Source organism: Moschus berezovskii, chromosome 2 (genome assembly GCF_049115385.1).
Source record: "Moschus berezovskii isolate FMDL1 chromosome 2, NW_MosBer_1.0, whole genome shotgun sequence".
In the NCBI taxonomy this organism is placed as follows: Eukaryota; Metazoa; Chordata; class Mammalia; order Artiodactyla; family Moschidae; genus Moschus; species Moschus berezovskii.
This window is the reverse complement of record NC_142461.1, coordinates 65,275,230-65,290,587: the sequence shown is the minus strand read 5'-3', so window position 1 is coordinate 65,290,587 and position 15,358 is coordinate 65,275,230. Positions and strand designations below refer to the sequence as shown.

At 37.1% G+C, this 15,358-nt stretch overlaps 1 protein-coding gene across 3 annotated transcripts in view; it reads left to right on the top strand.

The window, feature by feature from the left end:
* The window catches only part of EPB41L5 (erythrocyte membrane protein band 4.1 like 5), a 183,466-nt gene that overhangs the window by 77,970 nt on the left and 90,138 nt on the right, over positions 1-15,358 (top strand). For all 3 annotated transcript variants that reach the window (XM_055398926.2, XM_055398925.2, XM_088828865.1), the window contains exons 12-14: positions 5,980-6,149; positions 7,787-7,893; positions 9,267-9,294. In XM_055398926.2, the coding sequence (XP_055254901.1) occupies positions 5,980-6,149; positions 7,787-7,893; positions 9,267-9,294 (305 nt within the window). The remainder of the gene's footprint in view (positions 1-5,979; positions 6,150-7,786; positions 7,894-9,266; positions 9,295-15,358) is intronic.

The window sequence follows — 15,358 nt, the reverse complement described above, 5'->3', positions numbered from 1 at the left end:
TCAAGAGTCTTCTCCAACACCACAGTTCAGAAGCATCAATTCTTCGGCGATCAGCTTTCTTCACAGTCCAACTCTCACATCCATACATGACCACGGGAAAAACCACAGCCTTGACTAGACGGACCTTTGTTGGCATAGTAATGTCTCTGCCCTTTATCCAGAGAAACATCTGTTTCTGCTTCATTGACTATGCCAAAGCCTTTGACTGTGTGGATCACAATAAACTGTGGAAAATTCTTCAAGAGATGGGAACACCAGACCACCTGACCTGCCTCTTGAGAAACCTGTATGCAGGTCAGGAAGCAACAGTCAGAACTGTACATGGAACAACAGACTGGTTCCAAATAGGAAAAGGAATGCGTCAAGGCTGTATATTGTCACCCTGCTTATTTAACTTATATGCAGAGTACATCATGAGGAACGCTGGGCTGGAAGAAGCACAAGCTGGAATCAAGATTGCCGGGAGAAATATCAATAACCTCAGATATGCAGATGACACTACCCTTATGGCAGAAAGTGAAGAGGAACTCAAAAGCCTCTTGATGAAAGTGAAAGAGGAGAGTGAAAAGGTTGGCTTGAAGCTCAACATTCAGAAAACAAAGATTAAATGATATTTGTGTCTAAATCTAAAGGAATCACTGAAGAAGAATGAGATACAGTTCTGTATGATAAAAGTATGGTCATAGTTTAATTGGTGATACTTGTTCTTATTGGGCCATAAAATAATTGTGCATCTTAGAATTGATGGAATTCCAGATTTAATCTACAGTGTTAACTTCTTGGATATCTTTTTGAAGGTGTTCTATACATATATACAAGCAAATGTGTATATCATTTCTGTGCAGAGGTTGCCATGCTTATGCACTGTTCTCCTACTTATCCTTGTTAAACTTTATATTCTAACTTGGAATGCTTTCTATATCAATATGTAAAGTTGTTCTCCGTTCTTATAAAAGCAAACTAAAATGCATAGTGTTCTAGTGTACGGGCTACTCTATTTAATCTATTTAATTGACATGTATTCACTATTTTATTAACAATTATTAACAATTTATACATTGGCAGGTATCTATAGAATAATGTCCTTGAGTGGCTTTGTGGGGTTGAATGGTTATGTGCATTTGTCCTGGATGTAGAACGATCCTACCAGCTTGCATAGTTTTAGTGTTCAGGCTTATCTCCAGGAGGGAATTGATCACGTTTGTATCTGAAAGGTTATAAAGAAAATGGAATTTCATTGTAGGTTTAAATATTATTTCTGGCTCTATGAGTGATACTGAACATCTTGTCATACATTTGAATTACTTGATTTCCTTTTCTTCAAACTGTCTATTCCTTTGCCCATTTTTCTTCTGGGTTATTGGCTTTTTTCTTAACAGATTTTGCCGTTTGTCACTGACATTTTAAATAGTTTATGTAATAGTTGTTTGTTCTTTAGCAGTGCTTATTGTAGGGTTTGTCATGCACTTTAAGATTTTTTAAATAGGTGAATATATTCATCTTTTATGGATCCTGGGTTTTATGTCACAGAAGGCTTTTTTTCCCTGTCTTGAGAAAGACATTTTCTCATTTTTTTTTCCTTTGTGTAGTTTTTGTTGGTACATTTCATTGAAATATAGCATCCATTTAGAAAAGTGTAAGGATAAACGTGCAGCTTGTTGAGGATTTTTTTTGTGTGTGTATGTGTGTTCACATCTGTCTTCACAGGCTTTTTTATTTTTATTATTAATTTTTTTAAAAAAATTTATTTATTTTAATTGGAGACTGATTACTTTACATTATTGTATTGGTTTTGCCATACATTGACATGAATCTGCCCTGGATATACATGTGTTCCCCATCTTGAACCTCCCTCCCCGTCCCATCCCTCTGGTTCATCCCAGTACACCAGCCCCAAACATCCTGTATCATGGATTGAACCTGGACTGGTGATTCCTTTCACATATGATAATATACATGTTTCAATGCCATTCTCCCAAATCATCCTACCCTCGCCCTCTCCCACAGAGTCCAAAAGACTGTTCTATACATCTGTGTCTCTTTTGCTGTCTTGTATACAGGGTTATTGTTATCATCTTTCTAAATTCCATATATATGCGTTCCGTTCCATTCCGTTCAGTCGCTCAGTCGTGTTTGACTCTTTGTGACCCCGTGGACTGTAGCCTACCAGGCTTCTTCGTCCATGGGATTCTCCAGGCAAGAATACTGGAGTGGGTTACCATTTCCTTCTCCAGGGGATCTTCCCGACCCAGGGATCGAACCCGGGTCTCCCGCATTGGAGGCAGACGCTTTAACCTCTGAGCCACCAGGGAAGCCCCTATATATGCGTTAGTATACTGTATTGGTGTTTCTCTTTCTGGCTTACTTCACTCTAGGCTCCAGTTTCATCCACCTCATTAGAACTGATTCAAATGTATTCTTTTTAATTGCTGAGTAATACTCCATTGTGTATATGTACCACAGCTTTCTTATCCATTTGTCTGCAGATGGACATCTAGGTTGCTTCCATGTCCTGGCTATTATAAACAGTGCTGCGATGAACATTGGAGTACATGTGTCTCTTTCAATTCTGGTTTCCTTGGTGTGTATGCCCAGGAGTGGGATTGCTGGGTCATATGGCAGTTCTATTTCCAGTTTTTTAAGGAGTCTCCACACTGTTCTCCATAGTGACTGTACTAGTTTGCATTCCCACCAACAGTGTAAGAGGGTTCCCTTTTCTCCACACCCTCTCCAGCATTTATTGCTTGTAGACGTTTGGATAGCAGCCATTCTGACTGGCGTGAAATGATACCTCATTGTGGTTTTGATTTGCATTTCTCTGATTATGAGTGAAGTTGAGCATCTTTTCATGTGTTTGTTAGCCATCTGTATATCTTCTTTGGAGAAATGTCTGTTTAGTTCTTTGGCCCATTTTTTGATTGGGTTGTTTATTTTTCTGGACTTGAGCTGCAGCAGTTGCTTGTATATTTTTGAGATTAATTCTTTGTCAGTTACTTCATTTGCTATTATTTTCTCCCATTCTGAAGGCTGTCTTTTCATCTTGCTTATAGTTTCCTTGAGTTCTTATGTACATGACCAGTACCAGGGTGAAAAAATAGAATTCCAGCAGAATTCGGGAATTTCCCTTGTGTGCCCCTCCAGGTCCAGTTGACCAAGGATAACCACTCACCTGACTTTTGAACTTGGTATAAATGACACCTGACTGACTGTTCTCTTTGAGTCTTCCTTCTGTTTCAGGGCTGTGGTTGTGAGCTTTCAGCCCTGCTGTAGGAGGTGGCTGTAGTTGGCTCATTCCTACTGTTGTATGGTGTACAGTTATATGAATAGACCAATATTTATCCATCCTGCTGCTAAGTGAGTTTTTTTTTAATTTTTGACTGGTGAGAAGAGTGCTATCCTGAGCCCTGGGATGTGCATGTGTTTGGCTTTTATGGAAACAGCTGGACTGTTTGCCAGTGTCTACACAAGTGAACTGCTCTCCCACCTGGAATGTGTGAGAGTTTAATCTGTTATTCTTTTGCTTGTGTTCAGTGTTCTCTTTCTCATTTCATCCATTCTGGTAGAGAAATCATTTTAGGGTTTTACTTGATGACAATTTCAGTATAGCACTTATTTATATTTGTTGGATGTTTGGATAGTCTTTTTTATGAAATGCCTGTTTTAAGTTTTTCATTCATTTTTCTTTTGTGTCATGTATTTTTCATCTCACTAAGGAAGTTCTTTTTATATCTGGGCGTCACTTCTTTGTCAGATATATATGTTGTAACTATCTTCACCTTGGTTTGCCTTTTGACTCCTTTATTAGTATCCTGTGGATAAAAAAGATTGTAATTTTAATGGAATGTAATTTATACATTTTTTCCTTTGTGACCAGTGTATGTTTTGTGTCTTAAAGTATAAGGATCTCTGCCTGTATCAGGGTTATTAAGAAATTATGTATAAAATTTATGAAGTATTTTTAAATGACAAAATATTCAAAAATATACTGAAAAGTATAATTGAAACTGTTAACGATTTTACTCACTTTGATTTAACATTTTTGGCATTGCTACTTCAGATCCCTTTTAGAACTAGATAAATTAATAAAGTATTTGATACAGCTAAGGTCTAAGCCAAAGCTTGTCCCTTTCTTCCTCATTCTTTCAGGGTATCAGTCTCATATTTTCTAACCTTTTGTAAATATAACCACGTCATGACACATGGTAGAACGTTTTAGAAATCTGCATATATGTGTGTATTACGTATATTATATACATTAAGGTGGGGATTTTTTTTTTTTTTTGCAGCTTATTTTACCTAAGCATCTGTAGCTGTGTAGTTCTAGTTCATTCACTTTAACCTATGTATCATATTCTGCAACATGAATCACTAGTAGTACATTAGTTCATTTATCTTTTATTCATTTATCTGTGTTCTTTTAAAATAATGTTATTGTTTCAGTTCAGTTCAGTTCAGTTCAGTCGCACAGTCGTGTCCGACTCTCCGCGACCCCATGAATCACAGCACGCCAGGCCCCCCTGTCCATCACCAACTCCCGGAGTACACTCAAACTCATGTCCACAGAATCGGTGATGCCATCCAGCCATCTCATTCTCCGTCGTCCCCTTCTTCTCCCGCCCCCAACCTTTCCCAGCATCAGAGTCTTTTCCAGTGAGTCAACTCGTCGCATGAGGTGGCCAAAGTATTGGAGTTTCAGCTTTAGCATCAGTCCCTCCAATGAACATCCAGGATTGATCTCCTTTAGAATGGACTGGTTGGATCTCCTTGCAGTATAAGGGACTCTCAAGAGTCTTCTCCAACACCACAGTTCAAAAGCATCGATTCTTCGGCGATCAGCTTTCTTCACAGTCCAACTCTCACATCCATACATGACCACGGGAAAAACCATTGCCTTGACTAGACGGACCTTGGTCGGCAAAGTAATGTCTCTGCTTTTTAATATACTATCAAGGTTGGTCATAACTTTCCTTCCAAGGAGCAAGCGTCTTTTAATTTCATGGCTGCAATCAGCATCTGCAGTGATTTTGGAGCCCAAAAAAACAAAGTCTGACACTGTTTCCACTGTTTTTCCATCTATTTCCCATGAAGTGATGGGACCAGATGCCATGATCTTTGTTTTCTGAATGTTGAGCTTCAAGCTAACCTTTTCACTCTCCTCTTTCACTTTCATCAAGAGGCTTTTGAGTTCCTCTTCACTTTCTGCCATAAGGGTAGTGTCATCTGCATATCTGAGGTTATTGTTATTGTTTACTTGATTACATTTCTCATGTTTTGAACATTTAGGGTTTTATGCCAGTTTTTACTTTTATAAATGAGATTGAAAATCTTGGGGTGTAAATTTTGGTTTTGAGAGTATTTTCCCCTGGAGACACAGTATAGCTTTGTTGTTACAAATGTAGGTGCTGGTGTCTCAATGGTTAGGTTCAAAGTCTAGTCTCTTTTCTTACTGATTTTGTGATGTCGGGCTTAATTTCTTGATCCTCAGTTTTCTTATCTGTAAAATGGAGCTAATGATAGTATCTACTCGTTGAGACAATTCATGTGAAATTCTTAGAAAAGTGGCTATGAATATTAACTAGTATAATTTGATTCCTGTGAGTATGGTTACTAGGACCAGGAATGTGGCCATTTTTAAGATATTGCCATATCTTATGTGAACCTTTTAATTATAATTATACATTCATTTATCTGAAGTATGGCAGAGAAAGGTTCATTTAATATCTGAGAAATGAGATCATGTAACTAGAGAGGAAACTCTTAGGAATAATTTTATATTTGCTGAGAAAATGGACGGCTTGATTTTAACTCTGCCTTTCTCTGTAGGTAGCTCTAGAGAGTGTCAGAGTTTCAGGGAGCAAACCAGATGCTTTATTAGTATTTGATTCTTGATATTGCTGTGGTTATATTTGTAGCTGAATAACAGGTGACAAGAGTATCCGAGTTAATAATTACCTCTGTTAACATCCGTTTCTTTTTCAGGGCAAGGAGCAGGAGCATACGTTTGTCTTTAGACTGGATCATCCCAAAGCATGCAAACATTTATGGAAATGTGCTGTGGAGCATCATGCCTTCTTCCGCCTGCGAGGCCCTGTCCAAAAGAGTTCTCATCGATCAGGATTTATTCGATTAGGATCACGGTTTAGATACAGGTGAATGTGGCTGCTTGCTGTATCTTTCATAATTTCTTAGAGGCCAGAAAATGTAGCCCAGTTCCTCATTTGCAGATGTGGAAACTAGGGCATAGAAAGATCAATCAGTTTGCCAGTGTTTTTCATTGTCCAAAATAAAAGAAAAAATGGTATATATTGTTATTGGTTGTAATTTCCCAAAAAGATAAGAGAATATTGTAGTGGTGTAATGGATTGCATATCCTTCTTGATGTTTTTTTTGTTTTGTTTTGTTTTAACGAGTAATTTAACAGAATTTTTCCTGTTAAAAAAGTTTGGTTATATAAAGTATTGACCATATTCCCTGTGTTGTATTCTATATCATTGTAGCTTGTTTCTTTTATGCACAGTAGTTTGTACCTCTGAATCCTCTACTTGTCTTTTGCCCCACCTCCCTTCCCTCTCCCCATTAGTAACCTCTAGTTTGTTCTCTATGGCTGCGAGTCTATTCTGTTCACTAGTTTATTTTTTAGATTCCATGTATAAGTGCTGTCATACAGCATCATTTTCTTTCTGACTTACTTCACATAGCATAATACCCTTCAGGTCCACCCATGTTGCTACAAATGGCATTATTTCATTCCTCTTTATGGCTGAGTAGTAGTCTGTTGTGTATATCTACCACATCTTCCTTATCCTTTCATCTGTTGATGAACACTAATGCTTGCTTTATGTATTTATTAACTAACCCCTAGTTTAAATCCACAGAGTAGGAGTTTTAAGGAGTCTTTATCCAGCAGCTGGAGACCATGTAGAAAATAGGTATGGTGTACTGCTGCTACTGCTGCTGCTGCTAAGTCGCTTCAGTCGTGTCCGACTCTGTGCAACCCCAGGTGCCGTCTATGGGGTTGCACAGAGTCGGACACGACTGAAGCGACTTAGCAGCAGCAGTACACTATACCCGTTTTCTACATGGTATGGTATACTAGCGGGATATTAATCTGGATAATATTTCTGGTCCTTATAAACCTGATGTTCCATTGTTCTTGCATACCCTATGTTTGTTAGTCATAAGGTAGAAATGTTTTGGGTTACTCAGAGTAGCTTATTGATGGTGAGTTTTCAGCATGTTCAGTGTGATTTAAAGAAGGAATGGATAATATCAGTAATGTGGCAAGTTGACTGTGTGTGGAATTCATGTAAGAAAGCTTCTATTTTACTTAGGTTAAGGGGGTGGCATTTTCTTGGCAGAATTTAAATGGCAATGAAGATAAATATTAAAATAGTTTTAATATTTCTGAAAAAGTCTTCTGAAAAGCATTTTGCAATTAGAAAAAGTAATGGAAAATCTTGAGTTAATTGTACATCTTGCATTGAGGAGTGTAGGTGGGAAAGAGAGGAGTTCCATAAAAGCACAGATATTTCAAACTTACTTAATATATTCTTAGGTGATGTGCATAATTAGGAAAAAACAACATAATTTGTGTCGCATCTTTCATACAAGCCTGAAGAGTGAAAAGAATGGTGTGATAAAGAGAGTCATCAAGACTATTTTTTGATAAAGTTCAGGAGGGTTCTTTTAAGGAAAACCTCAGGATAGACTTTCTGTCATTTTTGTGTATCTGGTTACTGTAAGCCTGAAATTCTCTTGTTCCTGTTAAATGTCTCATTTATTTTAGTGGGAAAACTGAGTATCAGACCACTAAGACCAATAAAGCAAGAAGATCAACATCCTTTGAAAGAAGGCCCAGCAAACGGTATTCTCGACGAACTCTGCAAGTGAAAGGTGAAATACAGCCCTGTTTGCAAGGACTGTTCTTCCTGACAGTTTATCCTGTGCTGTGTTGCTGACTGGAGGGAAGGCTGTCTCAGTCTTCTTACCTCTGTTACATCAGGGGTACTAAAGTGCTCTTATTTAAATAACTGCATTTGCTTCTGGCATAATTAGTTTTAAAAAATACAAGGGGAAAAACTGCCTATACTGTTGCTGAGATTAAGCTTGAAGCTAATCACAGTTCAGAGACTAGGCTAAGTTTCTGTTCAATTTTTGTTCTTACTCTTTTAGTTCTTCTGTAGAGCAACATCTTCCCTCCCTTTTTTGACTTTCAGATCTCCCTTAAGTATTTTTTAAAACATTGGAATATGATGAATAAATTTTAAGTAAAGATTATTTTGTATTGTGTTATAATACTAAAGATTCTGTTAAGTGTAATTTTTATATTTAATCATCAGTATACATTGTACATAGACATTTCCAGATTCACAAATGTTCCTTGTTTGTTACTTTAATTATGTAATACAAAGAATGGTTTACTTTGACCAGTAAGCTAAAAGTTGTGATTATTTTCAAAACAGAGTTGAATTTTTTTTAATTGTTCGGCAGTGCTGGGTCTTACTTGTGGCATGTGGGTCCTCAGTCCCTGTTGCGGCATGTGTGATTTTCAGCTATGGCATGTGAATTCTTAGTTGCAGCATATGGGATCTAGTTCCCTGTCTAGGGCTCAAACCCAGGCCCCCTGCATTGGGAACAGAGTCCCAGCCACTGGACCACCAGGGAAGTCCCCAGATTGCATTTTAAGTATGTCCAGTGTCACAGTTGTAAATAATTGCCATGACCTGATGTTGGCAGTATCAGTTTTTTCAAAAAACTGACTTATAGTCATATGTTTTGATGTACCTATAAATTAAGTAATAGGTAGCTATAAATGAAACCATTTCAGTTTGTTTAATATCCTTAATCATCTCATGACTCCACTGATGACATTTCACTATCAACTTATTCTAGAGGCTTGAAGATGATTCTTTTTTAAAAAATGTATACTTATTTTATTGCCTTATTTAAAAATTGGAAATAATTGTCATTACTCACTTTAATGGCATGAACCGTAGAACACTTCTGTGAAATGAAGATTTTTAAATATAGTGGAAAGTAGCTTACAAAGCAGTTAGTCAAGCTTTACTTTTGTGGGCATTTCCCTTGGTGGTCCAGCGATTAAGACTCCATGCTTCCAGTGCAGGTGGCACGGATTCAGGCACTGGTTGAAGAACTAAGATCCTGCATGCTGTGCTGTGGGACAAAAAGTTTAAAAAAAAAGTAAATGGTAAAGCAGTTTATCATGTTGAAGGGAAACTAATGGGATGTTTTCTCTTTTCTGTTAGCAAGTACAGGAAAACCTGAAGAACTCAGGTGGGTAATGTCTTGCTCCTTAGGGGTTGATACTAGAATGTTTTAACATTTCTGTAGTTGCTGTCATTAATCGAACAAATATTTGTTGAAGGCCTGTCAAGAGTGTTCCCTTGTCCCTGAGCATGGTGGACATGGCAGGGAACAGATGAATACATAGTGCCAGATAAAGTTGGCACAACAAAAATAAAACAATTTAAAGAAAAAGAGTGGGGTTGGGTAGCTGTGCTATTCATAATGAGAATGGCATACATTTGTTATTGGTGTGTGACTGAGGATATGCAGATGAATAACCTGTCACCCTTGCTCTCAGGGAGCTCAAAGAACAAAGGATGATTTGTAGATAAGCAGTTCATTTTATTCCTGGGTTAAATCCCACTTGGTCATGGTATATAATCTTTCTTTATGTTATATGTTGCTGGATTTGGTTCACTAGTTTTGTTGTGGATTTGTGTGTCTGTATCATCAAAGACACTGGTCTGTAGTTTTCTTGTACTGACTTTATCTGGTTTTGGTATCAGGGTGGTTCTGGCTTCATAGGATGAGTTGGGAAATATTTCCTTCTAATTTTGGGGAAGAATTTGTAAAGAATTCTTTAAATATATGGTAGAATTCACCATTAAAACCATCTGGCTTGGACTTTTATTTTGTCAGATTTTAAAATTTCCGGTTCAGTTTCTTGTTGTAGATGTATTCATATTTAATTTTTATCTTGAATCAGTTTCAGAGTTTGTGTCTTTCTGGAATTTTTCCATTTTACCTAAATTACCTAATTTATTGCATATAATTGTTCATATTTTTCTCTTTTCCATTTTATTTTTGTAAGCTTTGTGGTGATGTCCCCTCATTCAGGACTTCCCAGGTGACACAGTGGCAAAGAACCTGCCTGCTAATACAGGAGACGCAAGAGACACGGGTTTAATCCCTGGGTGGGGAAGATCTCTTGGAGGAGGAAATGGCAACCTACTCCAGGATTCTTGCCTGAAAAATCCCATGGACAGAAAAGCCTGGCGAGCTGCAGTCCATGGGGTCAAAAAGAGCTGGACACGACTGAATGACTGAGCACACACACCCCTCATTAATTTCTGATTTCAGTTCTTTGAGTTTCTTTTTCCCTTGGTCAGTCTAGATAAAGGTTTGTCAGTTTCGTTGGCCTCTTTGAAGAACCAACTTTTTTTGGTTTCATTTGGTTTCAGCCAGCTTTTGCTTTTACTCTATATCCTATTTCATTAACTTTCTCTCTGGTGTATGATTTCATTCCTTCTGCTTGCTTTTTAGTTTTCTTTTTCTGGTGTCTTTAGGTAGAATATCGATTTATTGGGATTTGAGCTCTTTATTGTTTTAATATAACATTTATAGCTATGAATTTCTCTCCAAGCACTGCTTTAGTCATATTTCATAAGTTTTGGTTTGTTGTATTTTCATTTTTATTCATTCAAATTATTTTCTAATTTCTCTTGTGATAGCTTCTTTTGCCTATTGACTGCTCGGGAGCATCTTGCTTAACATACACATTTATATGCTAAATTTCCCTCTCTCTCTATTTTATTCCATTGTGGTTATAGAATGTATGTCACATAATTTTGATCGCTTTACAGTTGTCAAAGCCTATTTTATGGCCCAGCATGTGGTTTATCTTGGAAAATGGTCCATGTATGGGTACTTGAGAATACTGTTTATTCTGCTGTTGAGTGTCATGTCCTGTAGATATCTGTTAGATCTGCTTGATTGTTACTGCTGTTCACTTGTGTTTCATCATTGATCATGGACTAGTCCTATCCTTTATTAAATGTGGACTGTTAAAGTCTCCAGTTAGTTGTCTGGTTCTTTCTTTGTGCTTCATGTATTTGGAACTTGCTGTGAGCTGCATTTATTTTTTATGATTATTTTATTCTTTTATTACAAAAAAGTTCCTCTCTTTTTCTAGTAACTGTTTTGTATTAAAGTCTACTTAGTCTGATATAAGTGTGGTTAATCCAGTTCCCTTCTGGTTGCTTTTCCATGGCTTAACTGTTTTTATCAAATTTGGAAAGTTTTTATTCATTATTTCTCACATTTTTTCCCTCCTTTCTCCTCTCCTTCCAGGACTCCCATTACACACATGTTGCTCTCCTTTTGGGACCTGCAGACCTCCGAATCTGTTCATGTTCCCTCATTCTTTTTCTTTCTTGTCCCTCAGACTAGATCATCTCATTTGACCTACCTTCAAGCCACTGGTTCTTCTGTCCACTAAAATCTACTGTGTGTTCCTCTAGTGAACTTTTTGTTCTATAGCTATGGTACATTTCAACTCCAGAATTTCTTTTTTAAAAGATAATTTCTCTGTTTAAAATACTCTTTATTTGTGAACACAGTGTTGTCATACTTTTATTTCTTCACACGTGGTTTCTTTAGTTTTCAAGTATATTTAAAATAGCTGATTTACATTCTGGATGCAGAGAGCGAATTGTCTTCTTGGCCTCACCCACCTGGAATGAGGATCCCACAACACTGAACACAGGAGAACCAGGAGGAGAGAAAACTGGGTTTCAGATGCCAGACTCAGCTCTCAGACTGAGTAGATAGTCTTGAATAAATGTCTCCACTCGATGTATTCCTTTTAATGATTTTTTTAAAAAATAATTTTCGCCAGCCAAATGTATGTTTTGCTGGGAAGAGGATCTGCCCCATCTTCAGACCATGATTCTTGAAGTCCTGCTTCCGATAACTCAGTTTAATCGTAGTAGTGTAGTTTCATGTAATGCTTCTCAACCATTGGTGTGAAACAGAGCCTCCTGGAATGCCTGGTAAATTGTCAGATTCAAGACATACAAATCTAGTATTGTTCTCATTAAAAAAAAAAAAAGAACTTGTATAATCTCCCATGCAGCAGATGGATAACTAGAACTCCTTCAGAAGGAGTTGTTTTGGGTACTGAGTAGGGTTGGTCTCACCTTGCGATGTCGTATTCAGTTTTGTTTTCATTTAGAAAGCCAGTAAGGCCAGTCTATGATTAGTGACTCATCACAGAAACACTCTGCTTTTTGAGTAAGGATTCCTCTAGAGTTCCTTTAGCTGTCAGTAAGCTGTTAACAATAAATAAATCGGTAGAGTAGGGAGAAAGGTGAGGGATTTTGTCCACTGTAAGTTTTTTGAAAGTGAATGTGTTCGTTGCTCAGTCATGTCCAGCTCTTTGCAATCCCATGGACTGTATTTCGCCAGACTCCTCTGTCTGTGGGATTTTCCAGGCAAGAGTACTAGAGTGGGTTGCCATTTCCTTCTCCAGGGGATTGAACTCAAGTCTCCTGTATTGCAGGCAGGTTCTTTACCACCTGAGCCACCAGAGAAGCCCTGTGAATTTTCAGTTAGGTAAAAACATTTTCTGTGTTTTCTGAGCTATGCACTTCAGTTTTTCTTGGGTTTATTTTTAAGCTATGCTTTTAAGAATGGTGGAGAAATGTTAAGAGGTGTTCCATGTAAAATATTTTATTTGTCTTTTGTTTGTTTAATTAATCATGTCTTGCTTCCCTGAAAAACAGGCTGGGACAGAATATTAGAACTTAAAGTGAAGAGGTTCTTGCAGAAATGTAAAAGAAAGCATTCAAGCATTCAAAGATACGTAGGTGAAAAATTAACTTATTTTATTTGCAGGAGTTTGTCCTCCTTTTAATTTTTCTGAAATACAGATTTCTGACCAAAAAGTGAATATGACTATATAGTCTCTTTTCTAGAATTGAGATTAGTTTAACCTTAGTTAAATTTTACTGTGTCTTCCTGAGTGATGCTTTGGCTCTGGAAAACAGAGGAAAAATGGGGTATTTAAGCAGATACTTTATTACTTTTTAATTAGAATAAATTTTTAGGAATGAAATGTAGAGGAGGGCCACTCTTCTGAAAGTTATTGAGCCCTGCTCCTAACAGTGCTTGAGAGAACCTGAGCTGGGACTGGCAGGAATGCCCTTTTCATTCCTGCCCTTGAATTTCTGTTTGCATGAGCAGCTTTGTTCCAGTGAACCATGGAAAACAGTACTGTTTGAAAAAGCACAACTATTTGACCTGAAAAACTGTGCTTGTTTGAATAACAGGTTTTTAAATTGTCTGAGGTTAGTTTCCAACTACTCCCTCATGAGTCTTGACTAATATAAACTATCTTAGGAAGAGGTAACATTTTAAAGGACAGTTCAGATTTCATTTATTAGTACTTCTTGCACAGACTTAGTGAATAGTCTTGAAGACAGAAAAGAGAGGAAAAGAAGAAATGGTGGAAGAAATGATGCATTGAGAAGGCATTAGAGCAAAACATTTCTTTAAAAAGGAAGCTGCATTGGGTCAGTAATGAAAAGTAATGTTACTTTCATACTAGTGGAGGTGAAAGAATAGGTGCAGTGATGAGAAAATAGTGCTTCCTGTCTTCCAAATTGTTTAAAACAGGGAGCTAGAGTCCTGTATCACTTATTATAAGTGCTTTTTTTTCTCTCATGATAATCTGTCATCTTTTACCTGTCACCCACTGGAATTATTCCCAGTTCAAGGAAAAGCTTCAGCGTGTAACCAAAGGGCCACAGAGTAATGTGTCATTTCTGAACCATACAGATTGAGTGAGTTTTCATTAAATGGAGATTAAGAGTTCCTTAATATAATACAATGTGTTTTGGGAATTACAGCAAGATTAGTAAAAGAAATTCTGCCTGACAGGTGTTTTCTTCCCCACTGGCCTTGGCAACAGATGCTAGACTAAGCATACAATTTTTTAAAGATTTTGTTTGTTTCGTTGTATTTGTCACTGTTCTTTGTGCTTTGCTAAGAGCCCCATGCAAATAAGGAAACTGCAGTTTAGAGAGCAAAGCTAGTGGTGCTGTTTGGATTTGAACCCAGGCAGTAGAGGTGCTTATTCTGGTGACTTGACTTGTAATAGAGCTGTGGTTAGTAAAATACGAGATATAAAATGATTACTCCTCCTCCCCCAGCCTTTTAGCAAGGCCTTTTCATCTTGAGTTCTTTCTTAATTGGTTGTCTTTCATCATCATTTACTTCTGTTTTGTTCTCCCTCTCTGAGAAGGCTCCTAGATCCTGTGTTCAGAGTTTGTTTTGTGTTTGTGAAGCTTTGCCCATTTCCTATTGCTGGCATGACATCCTGGCTGGGTAGGGTATTCTTTGAGGGTTGCCATGGAGAACTCTGTGCTAGCCTGATACTGGCAGTGATGTGCTTTTACATCTCCTTAAACTCTTCTCTGAAGTGTTTCCTTGTCCTTGAAGGTCAGCAATATAACAGTAAGGAACTGAATGTATTTAATTCTGCATTTCATCTTCTTGGAATACAATGTTCTTGTTAAATCTATAGATTATTTTTCTTACTTTCAGAGGAGTTTTTTTTTTTTCTAATGACACTGAATATATTTTCAGTGTCATTAAAGGTAAATATATTCATTATATGTTTTATTATATATATAAATTTTATTTATATATATTTATAAAATATATATATAATATATATATATATAATATATATATATTTACCTTAGCTGAATTCCTTTTCTCAGGATACTAGTTATGCTCATGTTAGGAGGTCTGCAGTCAGTAAACTCTTTTATTTACCTTACTCTATTGTGTCAGTATCTCATCTTTGGGTTCTTGTTGAATATTTGTTCTTTTTTACCAGCTCTGAGGTTTGCTTCTGTTTATTATGTTGTATTATATGCTGAGTTTTTCTAAGTGCTTTTTTGGAGGAAGTGGGAAGGGAATGAGCACAGCCTAAACTAAAGATTTAAAGGCATATTTACAAATCATTTTAAGGAGAAGGGTGTATAGAGAAGCTCCTAAGTTTATAGTAAGGCCTACTGAGTTATAAAATGCTGAGTGGCCTTGGAAAATCTTGAGAGGGTAGGAATATACAGAAGTGACAGGTAAGTTTATGTGGGTGTTTGTACTTAGTGCCTTAGGAGTCATTTGTACAGCTGTCTGTATTTTGTTGTCTTTGACAGATGTTGTCCAGTGAATAAACAAGATTAGCAGTGACATGTATATCTAAAGCACAAGTAGAATACAGGTGTATGGGAATATCACAGGAGTAGAAAAGCATTTGCCAGTA